The following is a 22,041-nucleotide window of genomic DNA, read 5'->3' on the forward strand; positions in this document are numbered from 1 at the left end:
AAGGGTACCATACTCTCAATCTTTCACAAATGTCTTCCATCCCAAATAAGTTTGATATTCACGGTGATGATACAGTAAACCATCGTGGATTTGGTCCCATGGACATGAATCACAACTCCAAAATGGCTCGATCACTGTTCACTACATCTGATTGTGCCAACAACGGAGATATATTTTCTTCTTCCCCATCATTATCAACTTTCCAAAATTCACATGTCTCTTCATCTTCCTTTGGAGTTAACAGTTCACATATGAACAATCATATGATGAGAAGAAACATTGATTTAAATTCTATTCCTGATTTAAATTCCATTCCAGATTCAAATGCTATTCCTGATTTAAATTTAATTCCAGATTCAAATGCTATTCCTGATTTAAATTCTACTCCTAATATTTCTGCATCATCGACGCACAACAATGGTCAAAGTAATGTCCAAGATGGTTGATCTTTGAAAAAAATCTCCAAGCCAACCATGCTTTTTGAAAAAACTACTGATGAAAGAAGTTGTGAAGAAAACAAGAAAAGTGACAATGATGGTCGAACACATAGTCTACAGTATAAGAAAAACAGTCCATATACATGTCCTAAGTGCAATGGTATGTTCGATACTTGTCAGAAATTTGCTGCACATATATCATCTCACTACAAGACTGAAACAAATAAAGAAAAAGTCCAGAGATTTCGTGCAAGAAATAAAAAAAAGTATGGCAAACTAAATCTCTAAGATCATGGCGAGTCTCAAAAATTCAACCTAGAGAATGGCGTCAATAGCAGGGGAGGAAGTGAAGGCTAATCTATCCAACATCCTAAGATTGTAAAAGAAGAGCTTATTTTGGATTTTATTTCCTTAAATCTCTTTTTAGTATTTGATTTTTCTCAAAAATTGCTCATTCTCCTTTCTTTCTAGTATTTTCATCATATTTGTGGTACAATGAGTGGATATGCATTTATTTGAAGTCAATTGTACTTTTTATTATCATTTTTAATAAAGATGTGGTTGTTTTCTTATAAATGTTTTCTTAAATTTCAGTTAATAATGCATATATGCAATGATACATGTTAAAGATCATATTGCACTTTAAAGTAAGCTATATATATAAGTTTTCATACATTTGATATCATAAATATATATATATATATATACATATATATGTGTGTGTGAAAAAATCAAATTTGAGAAGATATATATTTATTGGGTCTTGTTTGGTTTTGTCTATTTTCATAATTTACAATGATTAAAAATGTATTAATATAATATTAATCAGATTAAGTATCATTACATTTACATATATATAGCTTGTATATCACATTTAATTATTTTGAATTTATATAATAATTTATTTTTACCAGTTTTAGCTTTTGATCAGACATACAAATGAATAAAGAAAAAATATTAAAAGGTTGGATCTAGGTAGTTACTCCAACCATACTTTTTAAATGATCTTACAACTGTAGAGATATGTTTCTCTAGGCTTCCTAAATGCTTTATCAGTGTTTAATTATTATTGGGAAACAAAAAAATATATAAGTTATTTGATGACGACAAAAAGATCTGAGTAACGCATGCAGGAGATAAATATTTGTATTGGGTGTTGTTTTTTCTTTCATACTATTAGTTGAATATAGTTTATGGAGATTTGAATGGTTTAATTTGATATACAAGATAACCATTTACTTACATACCTCGATTTTCAAGCTAGTAAAGAAAACAGAACTCATGTAATATATGAGACCCAAAAAAACAAAAACAAAACAAAAACTGAGTATATTGAGAGTTGATAGAAAAAGAAGAGTCGAGTATAATCAATAGAAATGGATCAGTTGCATAGTGACCAAAAAGATCAAACGAATTATCGAGTATAATAAACATAATTGACCATTTTTGTAGATAAGATAAATTATAATCTTTTGATAAGTAAGTACTAATAATTTACGTCACTCCAAATTTTCACTTTACTATGTTTTTACTCTAACGTTGATTCCAAATATTTGTTATAGTGATGCATGTTATCATATGATTCGTGTGGAAGTGCATTAGCAAATGAAATAATCATACTCAATCTTTCAAAATGTATCCCTTTTCAAATATCATAGACTAAAGATTGTACAAATTGCCATTGAATTAACCACAAGTCCAAAATGGTGTAGTCGATCGATATTCATTGCATTTGATCGTACAAACCATGGAGACGTCTTTGGCTTCATCACCATAGCTGCTTTTGGGATTCACAAATCAGAGATCCGATCCAAGATCTCCCTTTCCAACAACAATCTGGATCTAGTTCTCTCCAAATGAAAAGTTGGCTTCTTCCTCTGCACTAGAGATGCTTGGGTTAATGTGATCATTCAATAGCTTAAAGAAAAGTAGATCACTTCTGCTCTACAATCTTCCCTCCCAATTCTGACTCCTCCTCCTCCTCCTCAATTTCCGCCTCCCCGCGACAGAGAAATGCTGGGTGAGAGAAGAAGATCCAAAAATTTCGACGAGGAAGGTTGACGGCGTAAAATCGGTAAAGACGACAATGAATCGAGCAAGAAGAGATGAATAAGGGCATCATTATTGGGGGTATCTTAACCCTCTAAGATACCCCAATAATGTTAGTCTTAGTGAGTGTGACGACATTAGGGCTTATAATAACAAGTGGCTATACTATTTGTAATAGTTGTCCTACTATATCTAGTTATACTATTTAACAGTTTTTCCTATTATATATCTCTCAGCTATACTATTTTTGTACCACATTCACTATTTGTCTCTCAATTATACCATTTGTACGAGTTGTTATATAATCTTTCAATTGTACTAGTTGTTCTACTCTCTCAGTTGTAATATATCTCCCTTCATTTCATTAAAGGATTTTCGGGGATATCGCATTAAATGTGGCACACAGATTAAAAAGTTGTAGCCTTACACAGATTAACAAGTAGCATTCTTGCCCTATGCTCGAAAGTTTGAACTCTAATGTCATTTTTTCGGGCCGAGATTCCAAAAATCGTCAATACGTATTTATCTTTGACGAAAGTTCCCATGAAACTATTGTTTGTGAAGAAGACGGGAAATATTACGATGATTAGCATATGATCAGGCTCATAGTTTACTGTATGAGAAATAGGGTTCATATACTTGTTCCAATTGTAATAGTGTGTTTAACACTTCTCAAAAGTTTGTTGCACATATGTTATCTCATTACAAGAGTGAGACGACCAATTAAAAGGATCAAAATTTTGTTTCATGTTTCAAAATTTAAAATTTATATCAATCAAAGTAATGATTAGTTTATATTATCACCTTTCTATAAATTTTGTAGACTAATTAGACGTCCAATTATGAGGTTTGTGTCATTCTCTCCTAAAACTTACATCTATGAAATACTTGTCATTTCCTTCTAACATCTAAATTTTACGTAGTGTATTTAACTATGTATGTTAACTAACAATTTAAGTAAATAAATTAAGTCATCCCTCACTTGATGTAACAAAATTCTATAGGAAGGTAAATCTTTTTTGATATATATATACATTATCTCTTGTTTTGTACACATGGAGATAGCACCAAAAATATGAAACAGATTTTTTATTTAATATTTTAAAAATAATTTAAAATCAAAAAATTAATCTACTTATGAATTTTTTTTCTATCTTATTATATAAATTTTGATTTCTCAAATTTAGTTATCAACATAATTGTGACATGTGTCTACTTTTTTGATCAAAGATTTTTTGATTTCTCAAATTTAGTTATCAACAAAAAGTATTTTCTTTTCTTTTCTTGAACAGTAAAAAAAAAATTTAGTCGAGCTTCAGGATCATCTCATAGAATTTGTGGGTGGTATGTTACATCAAAATCTAAAGACCCAATTAATTTATCAAGAACCCACAATAAAAACTCGAGTTTAATGTAGTGGGTACTTTTTACTGTTCAAGAAAAGAAAATACTTTTTGCTTATAAAAAAAGTAAACACTTAAATCTGGTTTAGTAATGGAATCGATTCCGCTGTAGCACATTGGCTAAAGCCTTTCAAAAAAAAATAATAATAATGGAATCGATTAAATTGACATTTTATCTTTAGACTCTTTATCTAAAGAAGAGCATCTACATTGTAATTTTATAATTAAAGACACAAGAAAGAATGTAATCATTTTGTAATACTTTTCCATATATTATAATAGAACAAAGAAGAATAAAAATAAAGTTGGAAAAAATAAAAGTAAGGAAAAGAAATGGAGAAATATGACTTTTGGGGCATGAGAAGATTATATTGTCTCATTGGATCCTTTGGTCGTTCATTTCGAGAGAGTAGGCTTCTTCAAAGATGGACTTTTTGTCTCATCATTCATTTTCGCGCGGTAACTTTTAAAATTTGCCACCGTATGTAATTGGTACTACTAGTATCTTAAGTTAAAATATGAATGGTCGTTGTTATGGTAGCATCACAAGTAATGAAATAAAAATCACAATTGTTGGTAGAATTCAAATTTATGTTCCAGAAAACATTTTGGATTCGGTTTTTATACTGAACCAAAAATCTTTAGCCAAAATAAATAGTCAAATAGAGTTCTTATATCCGAAATAATGTATTTTAAAAACTTTTCAACAATTAGATTAGTACGTATATTGATTCAAAATTGCAAGTAAAAAGTAAAAATAATAATAATAATAATAATAACACATGCGGTATTTTATATCGTGTCGCAACACGAAAAAATGAGTGTTTTCATTTTGTTATAAACGGAATATAATATCATGTATATTTTCTAAAAATCGAGTCACAAAGAAATGAGTGTTTTAATAGAAAACAAAACCTTAAAGTATTTTGTGGCAAGCTAGTGTGTGTGGGTTATTGTTAATCTAGTGCATCTAACTTTCTTTTTTTTTCCTTGTCAAACATGTGATTTGGGATCAATAAGATGGTGGGGAACGAATTATAACTTTCCAAAACTGGATGATCGCTTATTCTTTCTTCTATGGGTTAATTGACTTGTCTGGACACTCTTTTGCTTCTTGGTCGCTAAGTCCAAATGCAAGCTAACTCGTACTATCTATTGGTAGAACTTTGTTTAGGCCAATGTCGATTTACACCTCTTTGATGACTAGGACTTTTGTATAAACTTCTTAGGATTAGCCAATTTGATTCATAAGTGTCATTTCTCGACATACATGTGACGTTACAAAAGCTGACCAAGTTCAAACAAGATTATATGCGACGTTACGATAATTTGATTCATAAGTGTCATTTGAATTTTTGAAAATATATATTAACAAATTTGATTGATCTCTTCATTTTAATCATCAAACAAAATATATAGACTAAAGACAAAAGAAAACGTATTTTTATGGTCAAAAAGGAAACAAAAAAAAAAGATTAGACAGAATTTTGTTGTTTTGTATTTTAATTTAGCCGTTTTCTCGACCTTTCAATTTCACAGGTGTTTGACTTGTGCAGGCCTCACACATGGTAATGTTCTTTAGTTTTTCTACAAACTATCTTATTCCTATATGAACCAAATTCGATTATTTGTGAGCTCTCAAGTCAAAAAGGTTATATCACAATCTTGTGTATATGATTTGTGGCACTCCACATGTATCTATCATAGGGATTTCACTTGTACTATATGTTTTTGTTTTGCTTCTTGTACCATCATGCCAACACAAGCATCTCAGCAAATCCAACTTACTCACTTGTCTAATTACATTTTAACTAGGTTTAATATGGGCAAAGAAAGAGTAAGATAATTCGTGTACTTAAATTTTATTGCAACTATCAACAAAGACAAGATATGTAATAAGTAAATCTAATGTCGGCATAAAAGCATATATAAAGCAAGCATCGTATTTCACAATTTTATATAAAAATACTATACTATAGCCATACTGAAGTGTTTGCATATATATAGTAGCAGAAGAGACAACACAATAGTTCTCATTTGATAAATGCTGCATACTTAACTTCACTTCTTCACACCAACAACAACAACAACAAAAAATGACGAAACGTTTCAAATTAAAGATTTCAAGAATCCTCTCATTCAAATCTTGTCGTTCAAAAGATCCTTCTTCTCTCCCTATTAATCCTGTTCCGTCAAGTCTCCGACGTACTCCTCCACCTTCTAACTCATCCTCCGTCGTCGTTACCACCACCGTGCCACAACGTCGTCGTTCTTCTTTCAAACTACACGTTTTAACCGTGTTTGGCTGCGGTCGCTCGTCCACTACGTTGGATGTTGTTGATCGGAAGACTTCACCGTCGTTATCTCCGCCGCAGACGCCGACGTTTCAGTGGGAAAGCGAGGGGAAGTGGCACGTGATCGCTCATGTCACCGAAGAAGAAAACGAAACGCCTCGCCGGAAAATTTACGACGGTGGGTCGGAGAAAGATCACAACCGCCGACGTTTAAAGAAGAAGGAGAGATCAAACTCACGGCGGAGAGGGAGCATATCCTCCGCCGAAGAAGAGACGGATAGAGAGAGTCTCTTACCGTCTTCTACAAACCTCTCGCCGGAATATTCCTCCTCAGAGCTGCGACGTGTCACAAGAAGACGTAGACACGTTCCCAAGAAGTCAGCGATCGTTGAAGAAAGCGAGTCATCGTCACCACCACCGTCTCCGGCGAGGCTTTCTTCGTTTGTTCAAAGACTGATGCCGTGTACGACGGCGGCTGCGGTTATGGTTGAAGGAGTAGCGGTGGTGAAGAGATCAGAAGATCCTTACGAAGATTTCAAAGGTTCAATGATGGAGATGATTGTAGAAAAGAAGATGTTCGAAGTAGCTGAACTTGAACAGCTTCTTAGTTGCTTCTTATCGCTAAACGCGAAACGCCACCACCGCGCGATTGTTAGAGCGTTTTCAGAGATTTGGGTTGCTTTGTTCGCCGGTGGTAACGGTGCCGGTGGTGGTGGTGGTGGTCGGAGATCATCCTCCTTCTCTAGTGTTCGACTCTCCGATTACGAAGAGTGTTAATAATAATATATAAGTTATCATTTTAATTAAGTGGTCAATGTAAATGTTAAATGTAAATTATGCGGCGGTGCAATAATTAAAACTGTAATGATTAAAATGCGTAGGCCAATTTAAAATATGTATTTGTACGATTTAGATTCTAAAATGCTTAAGATTGGATATATAGATTTATTGATCATATTCGTCAACACCAACCAAAAAAAACAAATATATTCATATCCACACGCAATAGTTGCTTTTTAAAAAAAAATATATCATATTATTCGTAAACAAAGTTAGTGTGTGGATTGAAATAAATTCACAAAAAAATGTATACAAAAATAGTTTGAAGAACCAAACACAAGAAGCAGAACTGTGGGTTTCACGTTTTTACCATAGACAAGAACACTTAAGATAGGAACAGATGTTCACTTTTTCTTTTACTTATCTTTACACGTTCGATTATAAATGCTTAGTAGGTGACACTTGGACGGTCGATGTGGACCATTTTGGTTCACCAAATGAAGTGACAAATGATTGAAATCATTAAGAGACAAAAAAAATTGAATATTTGTCCTTTTACACTTCTCTCAGACAATAAAACATATACAGAGATGTGTCTCTATCTCTAGTGTTTTTTTTTACTAGGGGTTTTAAATCTGAAGCTGAATCATCATCACACAGTCTGATTCTCGAGATGAATCAATCTGAGTTTAGAATGGTCAGAGAGAGTTTGGATTTGGAGTGAGTGAATTGGAGAAATGGGTCCATAACTTGAAGTACAAGCCATCTCTGTTCCATCACTGATCACTACTTGTATCCTCTTTTATTGTTTAGAGTAAAAAGCAACCTCTAAGGTCAGAAGTTGAATTATTGAGTTTTTACAGCAAGGTTTTGGTAAATATTAAAGCACACGGCATCAGAGATTCTGCAACACAAAACGAGAACATCACTAAAAACAAGACAATGACACTAAGTTCTACGCTCTCTCTCTCTCTCTCTCTCTAAACAGAAGATAAGAGATTCTCTGCAGACAAGACAATATAGAATATTGTGTTATCTCTCCCCCTCTCTCTCTCTCACTCTCTCTCTCCCTAAGGTTTCATTGAGTCTAAAAGGGAAGTGAGAAAATCCTTTGGTTTGATTACTTGTCATTAAAGAAAGGGTTTACAAATAGTTGATTTTGGTCCAAGACTGAAGAGATGATTATTATCAACCTTGGTGTGGTGGCGGTGGAGGCATAGACATGTGATGGTGTTGGTATGGTGGTGGTTGTTGTTGTGGTGGTCCACCTTGTTGCTGCATGTGTTGTGGCGGGCCTGGCGGCCATCCTCCATGTTGGTGCATTCCCATGGCTTGAGGCGGAGGAGGCGGCCTCGGACCACCAAAACCTTGTTGGTGGTTAAGAAACTGTGGTGGTGGCGGCGGCACACCCTGAGGCGGACGGAAATGCATGGGCGGTGGGACCAAGCTATGTTGTGGTGGTTGAGATGGCCAGGATGGTGGCTGAGTTTGATATATTTGAGGAGGTGGTGGCGGTGGTGGACGGGCGGCGGGGATCGGGATAGGTTGCATTCCGCCATTGACAAATGGACGTGGTAAACCATTAACTTGAGGAGCATTGGATGGGGGGCCAGTTGCAAATAGCGTATGGGGTCTGCTTTTCTGGGCAGTTGGATTCGTGGCAGCCAAAAGCCTCTCTGCAATTCACAAAAGTAAACCGTTGTGTTCAAATGATGGAGCGAAACTGATTCCAAAAATTTAAGACGAGAAGAGTATAAAGATCCTAACCTGCTGGAGTACCATGGCGCTCTCCTTTGGTGTCTTTCTTGTATGCGTAAGATACTGTTATTTGACGATTACACAGATATTGTCCAGTCATTGCCTGCAATAGTTGGACAACGATCAGAGGAATATACTACCATTGGATTAGGTGAACAGGGATGTTATACATGTAAAATATAGTGGACTCAATCAAGTATCATAGAACTGCGAGATATGAAAGAAGCAGATAATTACCTCAATAGCAGCATCAGATGCCTCAAAGGAGTCATAGCTGATGAAACCAAAACCTCGTGAGTTTCCAGTATCCGGATCTCTCATTATCTGAAACGAAACATATTCTAACATTAGAGTCTAAATCGCAAGACCATTCTTTTCAACAAATGGTTTATTACTATTGATTGGGTGACCTTAGGATCAAGAATCATGGACTGACATCTAATGAAATAAATAAAAAATACCTTAGGATTAGAAGCAATCACACCAAATGCACTGAAAGTATCATACAACTGCTTCTCATCCACATCCTATAAAATAAAACAAACCCTGGTCAGCTACGAGAGTAAATTAGATTTGTAGAGTAACAAAACCAGAGTGTACCCCCGAGATACTTACAGGGTCAAGGTTCCCAATGAAAAGGTTAGCACCAACATCCAAACTTTTCTTATCTTGAGACGCCTAATACAATATTAATCAGCAAACAAAATGTTAGCAAGTCAAAGGAGATATACTAAATAAGTCTCTGCATCAAAACTCACAAAATCCATCCGGTCAAGATCTCGAGAATTCATAAGGAACTGAAACATAAGACAGGATGCTGAACAATGGATGTTACAGAAAAAGTTTGATACCTTGTTAACACGTATAGGCTTCCCATAGAGCTTAATCATGTTAAGAACCTTAATTGCCTGCACAAAAGCATCAAAATTTGTTAACCATTGTCCCCAAAAGGAAATCTAAGAAACTCCTCACAGTAAGGAAAAAGAGCAAAACTTACATAGTCAGCATCTTCCTCACTACGGTATTCAATAAAGCCATAGTTCTGATGAAGATTTGTCACTCTATCTTTCGGAACATAGACGTTAACTGATACAATCCAAAAAACCAGAGAAAGCTAATATCAGAATATTACCAAGTTCCTAACCCAAACCCTATCATTTCGTTTCAAGTTCCATTAGCTACCGAAGGAGAAATTGATATGAACTTACCAACAGGTCCGGCTTGAACAAACAATTCCCAAAGCAATTCTTCAGAAAGCTGACATTTCAAAGACGAAATGAAATCAATTTCACTAAATATTCAGCTCAAATCACAGACGAAGATGAGAAAAACACAAAACCTAAATAGTTAAAAGAACCTGAGCATCGAGATTCCCAACGTATACAGTGGCGTCTTGGTTCCTCTCAGCGGAGTGTTGGCCGAGAAGATTAGCTCCAACACCAGGAGCGATTCGAGTCGTCATCTTCTTCTTCTGCTTCTTCTTCTCCTTGTTTCCTTACTCCGTCGCCCGCCGATTGAGAAATCTGAGATTTTGTAGCTTCTAGAACGAAGAGAAGAGTGACGAAAGAGGTTTATTTATTTTTAGTGAGCCGTCATTAATGGGCCTATATACCCATTAAGCTTTTCTTTTTAGATCCACTAAGAAAGAGGTTTATTTATTCTTAGAGTGTGCCGTCATTAATGGGCCCATATACCCATTAAGCCTTTCTTTTTAGATCCACTAAGCTCTTTAGCCCATTTGTTTTTATTTATTCAATCTACAATTTGCTAGAAGAAAACTAACTAATGGGCCTATAGTATTGTAGTCTTAAACCCTAAAGACATTTGTGGGTTTTAGTTTTACGACACTATCACTCCCTCCTCCTCCGTGCACGGTGGCCGACGCTTGCTCGCAATGACGCCGTCTCGTTTATATCTCAGCTTCCTCCGCCGCTTCTCCACCGCCGCTGTAACCACTGCTTCTTCCGGCCCAATCACTATCTCCAAAGCTAAACTCAAACTCCGCAAAGTACACGATCCCGACAAAGCCTTGGCGATTTACAACTCCGTCTCCAAAAATGCCTCATCTCCTCTCTCCTCACGCTACGCCATGGAGCTCACAGTCCAACGCCTCGCCAAATCTCAACGCTTCTCCGACATAGAAGCTTTGATTGAGTCTCACAAAAACAATCCGAAGATAAAAACAGAGACTTTTCTCTCTACATTGATCAGATCTTATGGAAGAGCTTCAATGTTTGATCATGCTATGAAGATGTTCGAGGAGATGGATCAGCTCGGCACACCCAGATCCGTTGTTTCCTTCAATGCCTTACTCGCTGCTTGCCTTCACTCTGATTTGTTCGAAAGAGTCCCCCAACTGTTCGACGAAATTCCTCAGAGGTATGATAATATAACTCCTGATAAAATCTCTTACGGTATGTTGATTAAATCGTATTGTGACTCTGGTTCGCCTGAAAAAGCTATGGAGATTATGAGAGATATGGAGGTTAAAGAAGTGGAAGTTACCATCATTACTTTCACCACTATATTAGGGTCTTTGTATAAGAATGGCTTAGTAGATGTAGCGGAAAGCTTGTGGTCCGAGATGGTGAATAAAGGTTGTGAATTGGATAACACGGTTTATAATGTTAGACTGATGAATGCTGCGAAGGAAAGCCCCGAGAGAGTCGAGGAATTGATGGAAGAAATGAGTAGTGTAGGATTGAAACCTGATACAGTTAGCTATAACTATCTCATGACTGCGTACTGCGTGAAAGGAATGATGGGTGAAGCCAAGAAAGTGTATGAAGGGCTTGAGAAAGAACACAATTGTGTTCCAAACGCAGCGACGTTTAGGACGTTGATATTCCATCTGTGTATAAACGGGTTGTATGATCAAGGTTTAACGGTGTTTAAGAAGAGTGCGCTGGTGCACAAGATTCCGGATTTCAAAACGTGTAAGCATTTGACTGAAGGATTGGTGAAGAATAATAGAATGGAAGACGCAAGAGGAGTGGCTAGGACTGTGAAGAAGAAATTCCCTCCGCGGTTAGTAACCGAGTGGAAGAAACTAGAGGAAAAGCTCGGATTGTATTCAAAGGCCAGTGTTGCTGCTGCTGCTTCATCTTCTTCTCAAACAAGAGAAGTGTTAGATCAAGAAAGAGACGATGTTGCATAAAGTTCAAGAATTTGCTAAGAAAGATCTTGTTTTTGTCTGTGCTTACTCGCTTCAGCTTATTTTATGACTTGTGGAACTGTGATCTAGCGTGATGAAGATTATAATACATGAGTTTATCTTAGATTCGAGTTTGATATAAATATTTCAATTCCAGTTGGTAACTCAACACTTGCTTTAGATTTTGATTTAGTTACTCAATTTACCACAAACTTCATCTTCGCAAAGACAAATCGCTACCTCATCCGTTATACTACACTCTCATTCTTTTCCACATCTCATAAACATCAAACTTTATATCATAAAGAGATGCTCAGATTTACAAAAACAAACACTCAAACCAATATGCCTTAAGTCTCGTCCACCATAACTTCCATGGTAGCGAAGTGTGGTTGTGGCTGGGGCGGCCATCTCCGCTTTGCTTCTTCTTCTTCTCGTTTCCTTCGTTCCTCTTCAGCTCTTTTAGCTGCTTCTTCTTCTCTCTTCCTCTCTTGTTCTCTCCTCATAGCCTCCTCTTCACGTTTCTTCCTCTCCATCTCTTCTTTCTCTTTCCTCTGTCTTTCTTCCTCTCGTCTTTTCGCCATCTCTTCTTCTTCACGCCGCTTCCTTTCTTGCTCCTCATGTCTCTTCCTCTCAATTTCCTCACGTTCTTTTCTTTGCCTCTCTTCCTCTTGTTTCTTAGCCATCTCTTCTTCTCTCTTTCTCTCCTCTTCTCGCTTCCTAGCTTCTTCTTCACGTCTTTTCCTCTCCATTTCCTCTCGCTCTTTCTTCTGCCTCTCTTCTTCTCGTTTCTTCGCCATTTCTTCTTCCTCACGTCTTCTCCTCTCTTCTTCTTGACTCTTAGCTTCCTCTTCTTCTCTTTCCCTTTCTTCTTCTCTCTTTCTCGCCTCTTCTGCTTCCTCCTCACGTCGCTGAGCTTCTTCCTCCTCCCTCTTCCTTTCTTCTTCTCTCTTTCTTGCCTCCTCTTCTTTCCTTCTACGCTCAATTTCTTCCTCTTCACGTCTCCGCTTCTCTTCCTCTCGTCTCTTAGCTTCCTCCTCCTCCCTCTTCCTTTCTTCTTCTCTTTTCCTTGCTTCCTCTTCCTCTTTCCTTCTTCGCTCAATTTCTTCCTCCTCACGTCTCTTCCTCTCTTCAATCTCCCTCATAATCTTTGCAAGCTCTCCCTCCGCACAAGACACACAATCCAATATCACATTTTCTCTCTGAGCTTCCAAGAGCCCCTTTATTGTCTCATTACTCAAGTTGAAAGACACCGCAAGTACCATCGGGTCCAATACTTTCAGAACCGAGCTCGGTCCTACTAAGAACTGAGGGTGGTTCGTCTTCGCTGAAGTGCTAAACCCCATAAATACAAATGAACTGTTTTCAAAAGACATTTGAGCCATAGGACGAAACTTCGGCACAACAAAAACATCTCCTTCCTCAACCATGAACCTCTCGCTCTTGCTATTGTTCTTGCAAGAAGACAACGATTGTTGGTTAACCACCCGTATCATACCTTCCCCTTGTATCACAATGGATATCTCACAAGCACTAGGGTTCCAATGCGGTGCCATCATTGATCCCTACATAATTCATTTTAAGTCACATCAAGACAAGACTACTAACTCATGAACCAATCCAATATGGTATTAGAATTAAGTGCCTTAACCTTAGTTAGATTGACCATGAAAACACCAAATCTTGAACCCTTTAAAGCATCCAAATCTTTTTCATCTACCACTATGCTCCGACCATTGTTGTTCTCAAAGTCCGGGTCAGCCTCAAAAACATTGAACGTTCTTGATTTCTTTTTGTTAACATCAACGATTGGTTTCATGGCCAAATGATCAGCGACATCTTCAACTCTAACAAAGAGCCTAACAAGCCGTGTTTGCCACTTATCCTCCTCCGAGCTTTGTGTTCTGTTTCTCGGCAGAGCATTTATGATCAGCGGAGGCTTTGTTGCATCTCTTATCCTCCTCAAAACATCCTCATGAACCTTCCACATCATCAACACCAATGTAATCAGTTAAACAACAACCACATATAAGATTATGTCATGTAGTAGACGTACGTACCGCAAAAGCTGACCGGAGAGTTCTATCGTCGAAACCCAATAAAAGGTCTCTAATACTCGAGTAGGCTCCAAGGCATGGATCGTTTAAACACTTCCCCACGTCAAAGATTGCGTAAAGCCTAAGTTTCTCTGGAACTTTGTCTCTCTCCAAGCTATTGCTATGTACGTAGAAGACTGTACCGGACCTTAGCCTATAAACATCTCCTCTTCTTAATTCTAACGTCCTCTCGCTCTCCTCCTCCACCCAATTTAAAGTCCCACTTCCTAATACACAATAACACAATCTTAATTACAATCAAAGTAGATATAAATAATCAATTTTAAGTTACATTATATTTATTTAATTTTTAATGAGCCAGTGAGTAGAAAATTCAAGTGTTACCAGTGTGAACGAATAAGACCATGTCGGAATGGAGAAGAAGAGGAAGCAAGAGTGCGTTTGGCTCCAATGTTATGAACTGAAGGTGATATCCATCACCGATCTGAACGGTTGATATCTCTCCGAACTCAGTTGTGACGATTGGTGTGCGTTGATCCCTCTTGACCAGAAGTGGTGAAGAAAACGAAGATGGGACGAGGCCATTATGGTCGGGAAAAGACTGTGTGAAGAGGAACAGGGTGATGAGATAGACACAAACAGAGAGTGGAAGTAACGTAAATCTCGACATTGTTGGTTACTTTTAGTTGCATACTCTAATGAGACTATTCAGATCTTTTTATTAACGCATAAAGAGAAGTATATGGGAACTAGAGAGAGATGGTGTATGGACACTTGTCGTGATAAGTGAACACGTGTAACGTTACCTTGACACGTGGTGAATTAATTCTTGATACTAATCTTGATATTCATGAATGACCATCGTTGAAGAAAATATTATGATATCGTCGAAGATAAAACATACTCGCTTTTGATTGGTGACTAAACAAATGTTAAAATCGTTGAAGGGGAAAAATTGTGATTTGTGCTTGCACTTTTCTATGGAGCTTCGTGGCAATATTTCATTATCTCTAATGATGTGTGGTAATTAGATAAAATTCTAAAGTAGTAAAAGTCCAGCCCATTATGTTAATGTAGTTGCATGCATTAGGTTTTGTTATGGTTATAGAAAACTTCGTATTTTGTGTGCATATAAATTAAGAGAAAGAAAATGTTTGCTCAAATTAAACTCTTACTTTTTTTTAAAATTAAACTCTTACTTTTTTGTATGTTTTTATTAAGTTCTTGCAAGTTAGCAGATTAATGATCATGTTTATTTAACACTATAACATGACCTAAGCATAAGTTAGGTCTAAGTCAAGTAGAGCATGCTATATTGCACAAGTGGGGAGAAACACACTATTTGGTAGAAGAATATATATAAAGGATGGGAGAACGATTACATTTGATTTCGACTAAAGGTAGGTGTGAAAGAGTACTGATCAATACTAATATATAGTGTTAGAAATGTGAGTGAAAGGGAGTAAATTATATGAATGGAAAACGTGTAAAGTAATATAATCTTAGAGCAAAGGCTAAAATACCCAAACAACATATCCAACCTTCCAAAATATGATTCCCCCATTTCTAAGAAAAGCATGTTGTGAATGTGACTACTCATTATGTTACTTTTCCAAATTGTAAGAGATTGAAGATGCTCCACTCCTCTTTCCCTAAGATTTCTTGTTAAGTTCACTTTTTAGTGATTTTAAAATATTTCTATAGTTTTTGATCACGAAAAACATTTAAAAATTGTGACAAAGTTTGTGCTATTTGTAAATGCCACAAATAGGTTAAACTAAGGTATAGATTTGATCATGAGTGAGTTATGAAAATTAATTATGAACATATGTGTAGTCATAGATTGATAGGAAATATTCGTAGATAAAACTTTCTAGTAATTTTCTCTTTTGAATCATTAAGTTATATTGGTCTTCTTTACAATTACTCACTTCGCTACAAATCTATATGTAACCATTTACATCGTTTTTCTTGCACTATGCAACCATTTACTTACTTTAAAATTTTGTTACATTTTTCTATTTTGGCACTATAAGTCGATTTACGAACGTCAATATAAATCTAGAAGTACCTAGAAAAAAATTATGAAACACATGCATGAGTCATGAACCATGAAGAAAGAACTACATGCCATATAGATTAACGTCAAGTGGAAATTTTTAAGTGAAAGCTCAAAAGAAAAAGAAAAAAACCCATCAAAATGAAACTATTTTTAACTTCGAATCAATCATTGGGGTTATACATTATCGTTAGATATGCACAGCTATGAACTTCACAAAAAAAAAAAAAAAAAAACCTTTCTCGATCTTTTTATGAATTTTAACCTTTCTATGTTTATATATTAATGAAAGCGATCTTTTTATATGTGTGAATGACATAAAATCAGAATCTACAAGCAAAAAAATAAAACCTTTATTGCTTTTGTAAGCTTCAAGCTTTCCTTACTTTTAAAATGAAACGTATGTGCGTTGTGTATCATCGGCCTCTCCTTTGTTTTCCTTACTTCCTAAGTATTTGACTCTTTTTCTTTTGTTAAGAGTCTAAAACAAATAACTTCCATTAGTGAAATCTTCACAAAACTTCATCATATTTGGAAACAACTAGGAATGAAAACATGTTTAACCTATATATTAGAGGTGCCCGTTATGTTAAAACTCATATTTACTTAGCGAGCTATGTGTGACCCTAAGAATCTAATACACTTTGCCAAATTCCTATGAAAAAATACTCGCAAAGTTGGAACAATACTATACATCAGTTGATGGATTTGTTTTAAAAATATGATCACATGTGCTAAATTAGCTTAGTTTAGATTTTAGACTGCTGATGAATATTTAAGGTTTTAAGAACATTATTAATGGTGGAATTATAGGTATAAGATTTACGCTAGAGAGTATATTAACGGTGGGATTAGGTATAACTTATAAGTAACACAATAATACTACATCGTAAAAGATGAAAAGGTGACTTTTTCTCCAATTTGGCTTCCAAGTGTTTTGATTTGAAATAAGAATTCACATGAGGTGCATATGTGCATGGTTTATGAATCTATAAAAAGAAAATAAAATGTTTTTTTGTGATTAGAAATCAAACATAGTGTGTAACTCCAACATCAGCAAAAATCTTGAATTTGATACACAACTAACCAAAAAAAAAAGTAAAGTAAAAGAATATATCTTTTAAATCTACAGTACAATTATTGATATAAAAACACAACATGACAATTTAAAAAACCTCACTTTTACAAAAACAAACACAAACCTTTCTTCTTCCTCAAACATGAGAGCCCCTGCTTCTTCAGACAACACCAACAGTAACTCAAATCTCATCTGCTATAATAACGAACCTACTTCTGTCCTCGATCTCCGCCGAAGCCCAAGTCCAGCTACGGCGGAGGAGAAACCAGTTGGTAATAATAATACTAATCAATTCCCTATAGAAGATGATCATCATCATCATCATGTGATGCGTTCAATGGATTGGGATTCAATTATGAAAGAGTTAGAATTAGATGACGATTCTACCCCTACCCTCAAGTCTAATTTCCCAACTTTTGCCATTTCTCCACCTCTCCCTGTCTTTCCCGATCAGTTTCATCCGCCGGAGTTTCCTGGTCACGGTCACGGATTCATCGACAACAACAACGAAGGTGGTGGTGGATTTGATTTCGTTGAAGATCTCATACGAGTCGTGAACTGTGTTGACTCGGACGAGTTACAACTCGCTCAGGTGATATTGTCACGGCTCAATCAACGTTTGAGATCTCCGACGGGAAGGCCGTTAGAGAGAGCAGCGTTTTACTTTAAGGAAGCTCTCGGTTCTCTAATAACCGGAACTAACCGGAATCAAAACCGGTTATCTTCCTGGTCCGAGATTGTTCAAAAAATCAGAGCGGTCAAAGAGTTCTCCGGTGTATCTCCGATCCCTCTCTTCTCTCATTTCACGGCGAATCAAACGATCCTCGATTCATTAACCGTACGTTCATCTTCGCCGCCGTACGCTCACGTCGTTGATTTCGAAATCGGATTTGGTGGTCAATACGCGTCGCTCATGAGAGAGATCGCCGAGAAATCAGTTAACGGAATCGGGTTTTTAAGAGTTACGGCGGTTGTTACGGAGGATTCCGCCGTCGAGACGCGTCTTGTTAAAGAGAACTTAGCTCAATTCGCCGCGGATCTGAAAATCAGATTTCAAATCGAGTTCGTTCTGATGCGTACGTTTGAGGTGTTATCTTTCAAAGCGGTTAGGTTTGTTGAAGGAGAGAGAACCGTCGTTTTGTTATCTCCGGTGATATTCCGTCGTTTAAACGGAATCTCCGGTTTCGTTAACGATTTACGGCGAGTTTCGCCGAAGGTCGTCGTCTTCGTCGATAGCGAAGGATGGACGGGAATCTCAGGAGGAGCTGGATCGTTTCAGAGAGAGTTCGTTAGTGGTTTAGAGTTTTACACGATGGTGTTTGAATCTCTCGACGCCGCCGTTGCTTCTCCGGGAGGTGGTGATTTGGTGAAGAAGATCATAGAAGCGTTTGTGTTGCGACCTAAAATCGCGTCTGCGGTTGAAGCGGGTGCGGATAAGAGAGGAGGAGAGATGATGACGTGGCGAGAAGCGTTCTGTGCGGCGGGGATGAGGATGGTTCCGTTGAGCCAATTCGTTGATTTTCAAGCTGAGTGTTTAGTGGAGAAAGCGCAAGTCAGAGGGTTCCACGTGGCGAAACGTCAGGGAGAGTTAATGCTTTGTTGGCACGAAAGGTCTCTCGTTGCCACGTCAGCTTGGCGGTTTTATTGAACTAACCGGGATTGGTTGAATATAGTTGTTGTAGAGGGTTTGGTTTGATTTGGTTTTATTATTTCTATTCTATAAACATTATTAACAAGATTATAAATATAAACAATCCGTAATTCCAAATAAGAACCACTCTAAGGGGGTGTATTCAAAGTGGAATTTTAAGTGATTTGTAAAAAGTTTACAAATCCAGTGTTATTCAATCATGAATTTTAAAAAGTCTCATGAAATCCAGTGTTATTGAACTAATCATTTTAAAATCCACCTTAAAATCCATTGTTATTGAAAACAGTTTGTGGATTTGATTTTAAATGATTTCAGAGGATTTTAGTGGATTTCAGAGAACTTCCTTAGTTAAAAATATAAGAATCCAAATCTCATAGTTTTAAGTGTCTTCTCCTTATGCTCACTTCCATCAGCATATTTTTTTGCTCTTCTATTACTAATTTTCCCCCTTATTTCATTTTTCTTTAAACTCTTTATCATCAAATGATTCGAGTTGCGATTCGAGTAAAATACATAATTACTGGACGAAAGTTTCTCTAAAATCAATAATAATCAAAATTAACGGTTATTGGCTCCACCTCATGACAATATTACAACATTTGACTATGAATCAAGGCTTACATTTCTCCTCAATTTCCTTGACAACCAAGGCAAGGATCGAGGGAGCTCCTAGTTCATCAGTTTTTTTACATCAAACTTACACCATAATTCTATAGCTAAATAAGGACTTGCTCAATTCCTTCATATCAAACACATATATACAACAAATTCATTCTCTAAATTTTTCAAGGCTCTTTCAAATTTATTTTTGATCCATTTTGATACAAGGATGCATTCATTGTAAAAAGAACATTATTTTGTTTTGAATTTGTTTACACATTCTTAAAAAAAAAAAAAATAGACAACGAAGAGATACATAAGCTCCACAAAGCGAAATTCAGACAAAACAAAACATAAGAACTGGAATTTTGTAATAACATTGAGAAATGGCAATTCATATACAATTTCTGTGTGAATTGAGAAATGGCAAATTAACATTAATCTGCCCCAAGACACCTTTCCTACTTTCTCGTTTTCTAGATCATAAAGATTCAAGAACTCATCTTCATTGTAGGCAACCCCATTAATTGGCCATTGAAAGAGTAATCTTCTTAAATTGAATGTGAGTGGTTGAAAAATAAATGAATGATAACAAATACCGTATTTATTCAATTTGGTCCCAACATCTAACTACATATAGAAACACAAATTAAAACACGTTGGTAAAAAAACTACATTCTTATATTTCCCTCTTCAGTCTACTCATAAGTACGCTTCTTAAGGATTCTTCTAAATTTTTATCCGTAAATGTTTCACTTTCCTAAGCTGGTTAAAAGAATATTAAGCACCCTAATGCAATTATTGAAGTAACACAAAATTTTAAGAGATCTTTTCTTCCTATCTATCCAAAAAAAAAAAGAGAGAGGAGAAATTAATTTCCCGGACCATGCAATGTGATGAAGGGGCCGGGGATCAATTACAGTTTGTGGTTGCAAATTGTAGACCTACTAGTATTTAAGCGAGCCTTGTGTCATCACCTACAAGCTTAAATCTCCACATACATTATATTTTGAGATCAAACAACTAATCAATCAAAAAAATGGATGCAAAAACTTTGGTTCTAAGTGTGCTCGTAATGAGTCTGTTCATGGCACAAATTCAAGTCGACGCCAAGAGCTGTTGTCCATCCTCCACTGCTAGAAACATCTATAACACTTGCCGCTTTGGAGGAGTTCCAAGTTCAATATGTGTAGGCCTCAGTGGCTGTCTATTAATTGGTGGGTCGAAATGTCCTAACGGATATACATATGACGTTCTCGAAAACACAGGTACATTGATTATTATCGCGATATATTACATACATTATTTGTTACAAAACGGATCAAGATTTCATTTGTTTGATGTGTTTTTATTTTTCTTTCTTTTCCAAGGTAATGCTGTCCAAAATTACTGCAAGTTGGGGTGCGTATCCTCCGTATGCGGTGCCCTAACCATCCTCGAGAACTCTGGTAAACAAACCTCTCAAACTCATCATCACTATCATTTGATTTTTTATACAAACCTCTCAAATTTTGTTTTGATAACTAGATGCAAGTAAAATCGTGACTGGAGCGGTTGAAAAATGTGTCAACGCATGTTCTACCGTCTGCACCAAGGGCTCGATGAATGCAGTTGAAATCGCCTAGACAACCATAAAAATACCACGGGTGAAGCCGTGAAGGAGGTTCACAATGTTGTTGTTCTTCATTTTTTCAATAATTGTCATGTATGTGACAGATACACTGTTGCGTGTTTGTTTATGTGTGTAGAAGGTTGTCAATCTGTAGATTGTATATGCCTTATGTTATGTATCTTTTTTTTTTTTTTGAATGAATGTTAAATTTATTAACCAAAAAAAACTGTTTTACAATATATCCAGCTTTTAGTAGAAAGGTTATTGAAATAGATTAAAAAAACAGCTCTAATATTGATCTAAATTTGTGGTCTCGAAGCAAACCAAACTTGAAGTCCATTTTGGTGTTTTCCTTGTTGTAAGGAGCAGAGCCTGTTACGTATAATATGTTATGTATCTTTTCATTAATGAAGAAATATTGTTTGTATTATTCTTATGTTCTCATCCATTTTCTGTTGTTCTTTTCTTTTTTTCCCGAACAATAGTCTTTCTATGAGTATCTCATATCATGACAACATATGCTTCTTAATTAATAACCATTTTTTTTGAACTATTTTTTTCTCATTAAGGTTATTTTCGAGCTTTTTTTAACGTCAACTTTGAACTAGAACGTTTTGTAAACCTTTAAATTGAGTTTCCAAATAATATTTTAGAAGATATTATTGATGTTTGTTTAAGAAGTGGAGTGAATTAGAATCGTCACTGAACTTGAAAAGTCTAAATTAGTATTTTTAATAGAATTCATTTATTAACTCTACTAACAACAATATTATCTTCGTGTTACTAATATATCTTCAATATTATGTATTTACTTGCACACGATAAAATTTTACTACCATTAGAGATAATAATAACAAGATTAAATGTTAAATGGAAAGTTATATAATGGGAAACACGTAAACAATAGGATCACTAGTGACCATTACTTTGAATTTGAATTCGGCGCCTGCGGAAGATAAACATTTTAAATCTTTATAATATCTACATAATTAACAAAATAAGTGTGGAGTCCTCTCAAAACCTTTGAACAAAAAAATAATAAATGTATTTTAGTGACATAAATAGCCAAATAATTTTTTAAAACCTCTTTGTATACATGTTTCTTGAAA

The 22,041-nt window shown here is 35.9% G+C and overlaps 6 protein-coding genes across 6 annotated transcripts; 4 read left to right on the plus strand and 2 right to left on the minus strand.

Moving 5' to 3' along the window:
- Window positions 1-5,904: 5,904 nt before the first annotated feature.
- Window positions 5,905-7,140, plus strand: LOC17892355 (transcription repressor OFP7). The gene has a single exon (XM_006298075.2). It carries the CDS (start codon window positions 5,986-5,988, stop codon window positions 6,958-6,960), a length of 975 nt encoding a protein of 324 aa, XP_006298137.1. The 5' UTR covers window positions 5,905-5,985; the 3' UTR covers window positions 6,961-7,140.
- A 603-nt stretch (window positions 7,141-7,743) lies between these two features.
- LOC17893974 (splicing factor 3B subunit 4) lies at window positions 7,744-10,248 on the minus strand. The gene is made up of 9 exons (XM_006297910.2): window positions 10,079-10,248; window positions 9,930-9,978; window positions 9,719-9,807; window positions 9,573-9,629; window positions 9,337-9,399; window positions 9,183-9,248; window positions 8,959-9,045; window positions 8,731-8,824; window positions 7,744-8,639 (listed from the first exon to the last, which is right to left on the minus strand). The coding sequence occupies exons 1-9, from the start codon at window positions 10,181-10,183 to the stop codon at window positions 8,152-8,154; spliced, it is 1,098 nt and encodes a 365-aa protein (XP_006297972.1). The 5' UTR covers window positions 10,184-10,248; the 3' UTR covers window positions 7,744-8,151.
- Window positions 10,249-10,580: 332 nt separating this feature from the next.
- LOC17891682 (pentatricopeptide repeat-containing protein At2g18520, mitochondrial) lies at window positions 10,581-11,999 on the plus strand. Its single transcript, XM_006297698.2, has one exon. The coding sequence runs from the start codon at window positions 10,616-10,618 to the stop codon at window positions 11,876-11,878; it is 1,263 nt and encodes a 420-aa protein (XP_006297760.1). The 5' UTR covers window positions 10,581-10,615; the 3' UTR covers window positions 11,879-11,999.
- Window positions 12,000-12,094: 95 nt separating this feature from the next.
- LOC111831649 (vicilin-like seed storage protein At2g18540) lies at window positions 12,095-14,620 on the minus strand. The gene is made up of 4 exons (XM_023786677.1): window positions 14,317-14,620; window positions 13,936-14,198; window positions 13,527-13,856; window positions 12,095-13,440 (listed from the first exon to the last, which is right to left on the minus strand). Exons 1-4 carry the CDS (start codon window positions 14,600-14,602, stop codon window positions 12,226-12,228), a joined length of 2,094 nt encoding a protein of 697 aa, XP_023642445.1. The 5' UTR covers window positions 14,603-14,620; the 3' UTR covers window positions 12,095-12,225.
- A 2,449-nt stretch (window positions 14,621-17,069) lies between these two features.
- On the plus strand, window positions 17,070-18,875 carry LOC17893303 (scarecrow-like protein 15). Its single transcript, XM_006297429.2, has one exon. It carries the CDS (start codon window positions 17,212-17,214, stop codon window positions 18,715-18,717), a length of 1,506 nt encoding a protein of 501 aa, XP_006297491.1. The 5' UTR covers window positions 17,070-17,211; the 3' UTR covers window positions 18,718-18,875.
- Window positions 18,876-20,320: 1,445 nt separating this feature from the next.
- LOC17893154 (probable thionin-2.4) lies at window positions 20,321-21,112 on the plus strand. Its single transcript, XM_006296610.2, has 3 exons — window positions 20,321-20,588; window positions 20,691-20,768; window positions 20,848-21,112. Exons 1-3 carry the CDS (start codon window positions 20,360-20,362, stop codon window positions 20,943-20,945), a joined length of 405 nt encoding a protein of 134 aa, XP_006296672.1. The 5' UTR covers window positions 20,321-20,359; the 3' UTR covers window positions 20,946-21,112.
- The last annotated feature ends 929 nt before the right edge of the window (window positions 21,113-22,041 follow it).

This window comes from Capsella rubella, unplaced genomic scaffold (assembly GCF_000375325.1).
Source record: "Capsella rubella cultivar Monte Gargano unplaced genomic scaffold, Caprub1_0 scaffold_3, whole genome shotgun sequence".
Classification (NCBI taxonomy): domain Eukaryota; kingdom Viridiplantae; phylum Streptophyta; class Magnoliopsida; order Brassicales; family Brassicaceae; genus Capsella; species Capsella rubella.

Bases quoted from the DNA above. Each gene is read 5' to 3' on its own strand.
- LOC111831649 (XM_023786677.1), bottom strand. From the start codon at position 14,602: ATGTCGAGATTTACGTTACTTCCACTCTCTGTTTGTGTCTATCTCATC. The intron at 14,199-14,316 runs GTAACACTTGAA...ATTGTGTATTAG, and splicing joins GGTCTTATTCGTTCACACTG to GAAGTGGGACTTTAAATTGG. The intron at 13,857-13,935 runs GTACGTACGTCT...ATGATGTGGAAG, and splicing joins CTCTCCGGTCAGCTTTTGCG to GTTCATGAGGATGTTTTGAG.
- LOC17891682 (XM_006297698.2), top strand. From the start codon at position 10,616: ATGACGCCGTCTCGTTTATATCTCAGCTTCCTCCGCCGCTTCTCCACC.
- LOC17893974 (XM_006297910.2), bottom strand. From the start codon at position 10,183: ATGACGACTCGAATCGCTCCTGGTGTTGGAGCTAATCTTCTCGGCCAA. The intron at 9,808-9,929 runs GTAAGTTCATAT...GGATTGTATCAG, and splicing joins TGTTCAAGCCGGACCTGTTG to TTAACGTCTATGTTCCGAAA. The intron at 9,249-9,336 runs GTAAGTATCTCG...TTTATTTTATAG, and splicing joins TCATTGGGAACCTTGACCCT to GATGTGGATGAGAAGCAGTT.
- LOC17892355 (XM_006298075.2), top strand. From the start codon at position 5,986: ATGACGAAACGTTTCAAATTAAAGATTTCAAGAATCCTCTCATTCAAA.
- LOC17893154 (XM_006296610.2), top strand. From the start codon at position 20,360: ATGGATGCAAAAACTTTGGTTCTAAGTGTGCTCGTAATGAGTCTGTTC. The intron at 20,589-20,690 runs GTACATTGATTA...TTCTTTTCCAAG, and splicing joins TGACGTTCTCGAAAACACAG to GTAATGCTGTCCAAAATTAC. The intron at 20,769-20,847 runs GTAAACAAACCT...TTTGATAACTAG, and splicing joins AACCATCCTCGAGAACTCTG to ATGCAAGTAAAATCGTGACT.
- LOC17893303 (XM_006297429.2), top strand. From the start codon at position 17,212: ATGAGAGCCCCTGCTTCTTCAGACAACACCAACAGTAACTCAAATCTC.